Here is a 6,998-nt window from a genome sequence, read left to right as displayed (position 1 = left end):
AAAAAAAAAAAAAGAAGGCAGAAGAATCAGTGAACATGAAGACAGCTCAATTTTGTATTATCTATTCTGAGAAACAGTAAAATAAAAAGATAAATGAGAGAGATAAATTACACAGAGAACTATAGGAAACCCTCATGCATATCAATGCATGAATATGAGAGTCACAGAAAAAGGGGAGAAGGGGTCAGAAAGAATATTTAAAGAAATAATGGTAAAAATTTACCAAATATGATGAATAACATGAATCCACATATCTAGTAACCTCAATAAATTCCAATTTTGATAAACTTAAAAAAAAACATATCCAGATACACCATGATCAAATGAACAAAATCCATAAACAAAGAATATTGAAAGCAGTAACAGAGAAACAACATCATATAAAAGTGATACTCAATTAAGTGCTGGTTTCTTATCAGAAGCCATAATGAAATACAAAGTCTGAATAGTCCTACAACAAGCAGCACTTAAAACAGTTATCAAAAAACTTCCCACAAAGAAAGGTACAAAACCAGATGGATTGACTGGTAAATTTCATCAGACAAGTAGAATTAACAATAATCCTTCACAACTTTTCCAAAGAATAAAAGAGGAGAGAACACATATCAGCTTATTCTATGAAGCCAGTATTAACCTAAAACCAAAATCAGACAAAGACATCACAAGATTACAAGCTAATATTCCTGATGCTAGCAACCTAATTTGGCAACATAAAAAAAGATTAAACATTATAATCAACTAGGCTTTATCTCAGGAATGCAAGGCGAGTTCAAAATACAAAAATCAGTGTAATTCATCATATTAACAGAATAAAGGACAAAAAAACACATATTCATCTCCATAGATATGGGAAAAAGCATTTACCAAACCCTAACCTTTTTCCCAGTAAGACCCAATAAAATCATTCAACAAACTGGGAACAGAAAAGATAATCTTCAAACTGATAAAAGGTACCTACAAAAAATAAATGAATAATCACAGCTACCCATCATACTTAATGATGTCAGTACAATATGAAAATAGCAGTTGTATTTCATACACTAGCAATTAGCAACCCAAAACTGAAGTAAGTGAAATGATGCAATTTACAATAGCATCAAAAATAATAAAATACTTAGACGTCAATTTTAAAAAAGAAATGTAAGACTTGTATACTGAAAACTACAAAACATCATTGAAAATAATTTAAAAACACACAAATAGAAAGACACTCCAAGTTCATGGATAGGAATATTTAAAATTATTAAGGTGTGAATACTCCTGAAATTGACCTATGGATTCAATGCAATCTCAATTAAAATCCAAATGGGTTTTTTGTTGAAATTGACAAACTGATTCTAGCATTATTATGGAATTGCAAGGAACCTGGAGTATCCAAAACAACCTAGAAAACGAATTTGAACGAATCACACATATGGATTCTAAGACTTACTATAAGTCTTAGATCTACAATAATTAAGACAAAATAATGGCATAGGATAGAGAGACGTACGAATCAGTGGAACAAATTTAGAATCCAGAAATAAACGCATACAACTGTGGCCAATGGCATTTAAATAAGTATGCAGGATATTTCAATAGGGAAAGAATAGTCTCTTTAATAAATCCTGCTAAAGCAACTGAAAATCCACATACTAAAGAATGAAAATGGCCTTTTCTTGTGCCACATGCAAAAATGAACTCAAAACAGATCAAAGGCCTAAACTTAAGAGCTAAAATTACAGAACTCTTATAAGAAAACACAGTAGTAAAAATTTGTGACCAATGATTAGGGAATAATTTCTTACATATGGCACCTAAAGCATCAGCACCAAATAAAGTACAGAAAATAGAAGCTTATGACCTATGTTTCAAGGACACGGTAAAAACGCAATTCGGAGAAGGGGAAAAATACTCACAAATCATGTACCTGATAAAGGTCTAGTACTTAAAATAAATATATATGAAGAATTCAACAACAAAAGAAGCAAATGGTTAAAAATAGGCAAAGGACTTCAATAGGCATTTCTACGAAATACATATTCATGTGGCTATAAAACATATCATGACAAGTAACATATCATTAGTCATTAAGAAAATGCAAATAAAAACCACAACAAGATAACACAAACATACTAGGATGGCTATAATCCAAAAACATGGGCAATACGAGTATTGGTGAGAATGTGGAAAATTCAAACCCTCATATAATGCTGATGTGAATTAAAATAGTTTGGCAGCTCCTCAGAATGTTAAACATAGAGTTACTGTATTTCCCAGAAATTCTACTCCTAGGTATACACCCCAAGAGAAATGAAAGGTGTGCTCACATACAAAAGAATATTATTTATATCAAGGAATAAGTAGTGATACATCCTATAACATGGCTGAAACTCAAAAACATTACATACTAAGTGAAAGAAAACAAACACAAAAGGCCATCTAGTGTATGATTACATGAAAGGTCCAAGATAAACAAATCTGTAAAGACAGAAAGCATATTAGTGGTTTCCAGGGCTGGAGAGTTAATTGCTTGATGAGTAAGGTGTTTCTTTGGGGAATGATAAAAATGTTGTAAAATTAGATAATGTTGATGGTTGCCAAATCTTGTCTATATACTAAAAGCAACTGAACTTGTACACTTTAAAGGAAGAATTTGATGGCATGTGAATTTACCAAAGTTAAAAAAATACATATGCAAAGTAAAGGTGTAGTTGCTTTGCCTCATGTGACTACTGTAAAATGTTATGAGTCCAAAATCGTTATAATTTGTAGATATCACATTTGAAAAAAGTTTTAACATAATTAACTATTATAGTTACTTATATAATAAAAAAGGTACTGCAAGCAATTTCATATGATTTTTAGAAATAATTATTCTTTGTACACATAAGTAGTTGTAGCATACAGAATTAGATCTGGATACATTTAAGTACATAGAAAGAATTTAATCCTTTTCTATAGAAGAAAAAGGGCCTTAGGAAATTAGGATAACTGGTGAAGATTAACCTATTGAATAAGACTGAAAAAAATCTTTTAAATGCTAGTAACTTTCTTAAAATTACTGAAAATCTACTTGTGATTACCTGGGGAACTGGCTGATCCCACTATTTTCGACGAATCTTGACTCAAGCGAAAACCTCTTGGCAATCGAACCAAATATCCAACTATTAAAAACAAAAACAAATGATCAACAATTTGCCTCATGTGAAATTCAAAAATATTCAAATAACAATAATATAGTATATTTGATCTTGGTTGAAAAAGAACGTCATATATCAATCTCCTCTGACAGATAATTTCTCTATTCCAACTTTACCCTTCACATGCTCTGATGAATTTAATCTACCTACTGTCTCTCCCTTTTATCTCTTACTGCTTTTTTTTACATCCACGTAAATGCTTTCTTCATTTTTAAAAGTCCCAGTCTCCCACCATTCAAGACTCAAACTTCAAGTTTCTTCTCCTTCAACGTATCTGTTTTTCCTTATTATTTCTTACCTACCATAGCACATCACTAGCATCTATCTTTAGCACTCATTGTACATTGTATTACAGTTCATCATATACATATATCCTTTCCCTTATTAGATTATAGCTCCAGTGATTGTAGGATCAGTGTTTATGCCAACTTATCAAGCCAAACACTTAGTATACAGCTGGCACGTAGTGAATGCTAAGTAATAATTAGGAATACATCCTGATATTCATCAGTAACATTTGAATGAGTAAATGTGGCTTAATAGTGTGAACAGAACAAGTGGGAAGGACAGTATAAAAATTCAACATACCCAAATTACTTTTAACAGAGGCAGGAAATAAAGTGCAAAGGAAAAATACAGAATTCAATGCCAGAAGACCTGAGTTTAAATCCTAATTCTACAACCTGCTGGTTTTAGGAAAGTCACTTTAAACTCTAGGGAGCTTCAGTTTTCTGATATGGAGAATGGGACTACTAATCCCAGCCCTATGGACTTAGGTTATAGTAACTGAGTAGAATATTGTATAAACTGCAAAAGGCTATATAAATGAGGCCTTTGTTAGTCATAGGCTACATATTATGATATTGACTTCTTTTTCTATTTCTTACACACTCATAGGTCCAATCTTGTTACCAGATCAAAAGACAGGTAAAATTTTCAAATACACACCCTTTCATACCTAGTACAAGACCATAAACACGGTTCAAGAAGCATTTTTGTCTTACATGGCAAGTAAAGGCTATTGGCTGTTCCTGTATTTATATATGAACCATCTTTGGATTCCTGATATCTAGATTTTGAGAAATCTTTTAATCTCCATCACTCCTTTCTCCTCCCTATCCCATGCCTACCTCTACTTTCCTTCTACATTTATATTCTTGGAGGGCGTCTTTTTTTTTTTTCATTCTATCTTATCTGAACAATTTTTACATTTGAAACAAATCTCTTTTGTGCTTTTTATCAATTCTGAGATCTTAGTTTTTAAAGGTCTAGAATTTGAACACAAGATAATGCAACCAAAAACTTCCTGGTTAAATAATAGTTAAATTGAACTTTCATTTCTTTCTGCAGTGTTTGTTCATCACTATCTTTCATGTATTTTGAAACAGTATATACCTCCTTCATGTTTACATGGATGGAGCTGGAAAATATTCTTCTTTGCAAAGTATCTGAAGAATGGAAGAAAAAGTATCCAATTTACTCAATCCTATTATGAAACTAATTTTTAGCTATCATAGGAAAGCTATAACCAAATTTTAGCCTTAGAATAGCGGGGAAAGGGGAGAGGGGAGAGGGGAGGATGGGTGGAGGGAGGGTGATTGTTGGGATCACGCCTATGATTTATCCTATAAGGGTACATGTGAATCTTCCTAAATGTGGAATATAAATGTTTTAACACAACAACTATCAGAATGACATGAAGGCTATGTTGGCCAATTGGATGAAAGTATTTCAAATTGTATATGGAAACAACACATTGTACCCCATGATAGTATTAATGTACACAACTATGATTTAATTAAAAGAAAGAAAGAAAGAAAGAAAGAAAGAAAGAAAGAAAGAAAGAAAAGCATTTCAATTCATAGGTCAAAACTTTAAAATCCCTGTATTTGTCGCGTTTCACATCTAACAGCAGCAGATGGCGCTCCAGTATCACAGATAATTCAAAGTGGCAGGACGCCCATTCATTTTGAAAGGAAAGAATGCATTTACCATCATTACAGAGTTCACGCAGGGAAACGTACAGTTGGCAAATGACCTATCAACTGAATTTGGCAATTCATTAACAAATCAATCTAACTTTAAAACTTTAAATGCAGATGTTTGTGATCTATTCTAGCCATACATTATTAATGCCCCCTGTCATTCGTTCCTCTATGCAAATGTAAAGTGCCTTTGTACAACTTCTCTATAAAATAAACCTTCCTCGTCAGGTATCAGTGAGTAGAGTGTTTCTTTACATAAAAGGAGTGCACGTGACACAAGAGAAAGCAATTCTCCGTGGGGGAGGGGCGAGTCCATGTTGCCTCACCGAGCCCGCCGAGCCCGCCGGCCAAGGGACACCGACCCTCACCTGACTCGGGCGCCCGCACCAGAAAGGCGGAGAGAAAGAGGATGACAGCGGCCCTGGCGAGCGGGGAGCCCGCGTTCCGAGCCCCTCGCCAGCGCCGCCGCGCCCGGCCAGGGGCCGAGGCCTCCATCCACACGCCGTCTCCTGCCTAGTGACCGCGGATACGGTCGTTGCCTGGCGCGCGCCCACCCGCCGCCGGAAGTCCGGGGCGGCGCACCGGAAGGACGGATCGGACGGGCGCCCAGCCACTTCCGCCAGGACGGGCCGCTGGAGAAAGGCCCGTGTCAGCACTCTGCTGAAAAGATGAGTGCTTGCTAACTGTGGTGAGAGGCCGCTGGGCCTTTACGACGACGGCATCACTAAGGGAATCCTCAAAAGCACACACCCCTTATCGAAGATTCTGGAGAGGAACGTGGGGCCTCAAAGCCGGCGTGTACATGTTCCTGTGGCTTCTGTGGACAGAGGGAACGCCCTTTACAGAAGCCAGGTGGTAGCCCAATCTCAGCATTTGACGGCCAATCAGAACCTGATAGTGAGAATTTATGAGTCCCGAGGATTGCTGGGATCTAGCACTGTAGGCAACTAATATTTGATGGATGTGTGGATTTTACTTGGGTATAAATGCAGCACACACCTATTGGGAATTAAAAGTAAGCTTTTAACACCAGAAAGAAGCTTCATGGGAAAATGGAGAAAATGACCTGGATGAAATTGACTTTATTGCAGTACTCAGCCTGGACGATCATCTTCTACTGCCTAAATTCAGAAAAACAGAAAACAACCTATCAACTTTGGGAGACCTGAATATGCCTACCGAAAATGTGAAAGATTGTTGACCTGAAGACAGGAAGCAGGTGCACTCTGTTACCTTTCTCTTTTTGTCGAAAAGCAGGAACGACATAGATTACAAAGACAAAAGTTATCCTGTGCCTTCCCCCATGAAGAAAGAGTTATCCACTGAAGACAGCTTCAAATTCTCATCTACCTTGAGATAATACCAGATGAATTAATATTAAAAAGCTTTAGTAATCTTTGTCTGGCATTTGTATGCCTTCACTCCAGTTTGCTTCCTGTAGAGAATCAAAAGTTGTTTTCTTTCCTCTTGTCACAACTCTAAAAATGTACATTCTTTGTTGAAGATGCTGTGTAAGCTAGAATTCAAAGCCATCTCTTTGAGAATTTATTCTCTGGGTGTCTCCCATATATAAGTGAAATATACATAAGAAAATAATAAAACTTCCAAGGTTTTCTAAATGGAGGTCCTTTCCAATTACAAACCTATGGTTAGGGGTTATTATTTTCTTCCCTTACAGAGCCTAGAGAAGTCTATAACCAGGACACGTTTAATAAAAATCAAAGGAAAACTATACCTCTACATTTCTGCTGATGGAAGGATTACTCAATGGGAACAGGACTGTTGGAGCAAATACATTGAAGAATGAAGTCTGAGTAACTATAGACAAAAT

At 35.8% G+C, this 6,998-nt stretch overlaps 1 protein-coding gene across 3 annotated transcripts in view; it reads right to left on the bottom strand.

Moving 5' to 3' along the window:
• ZPBP (zona pellucida binding protein) overlaps positions 1-5,665 on the bottom strand; it is a 189,023-nt gene extending 183,358 nt beyond the window's left edge. For all 3 annotated transcript variants that reach the window (XM_003797745.2, XM_023517865.1, XM_023517866.1), the window contains exons 1-2: positions 5,536-5,665; positions 3,066-3,146 (exon numbers count right to left, since the gene is read on the bottom strand). In XM_003797745.2, the coding sequence (XP_003797793.1) occupies positions 3,066-3,146; positions 5,536-5,662 (208 nt within the window). In that variant the 5' untranslated portion in view covers positions 5,663-5,665. The remainder of the gene's footprint in view (positions 1-3,065; positions 3,147-5,535) is intronic.
• Between the last annotated feature and the right edge of the window lie 1,333 nt (positions 5,666-6,998).

This window comes from Otolemur garnettii, unplaced genomic scaffold (assembly GCF_000181295.1).
Source record: "Otolemur garnettii isolate 467f Iridium unplaced genomic scaffold, OtoGar3 scaffold00123, whole genome shotgun sequence".
Classification (NCBI taxonomy): domain Eukaryota; kingdom Metazoa; phylum Chordata; class Mammalia; order Primates; family Galagidae; genus Otolemur; species Otolemur garnettii.
This window is presented reverse-complemented; position numbering and strand designations above follow the sequence as displayed.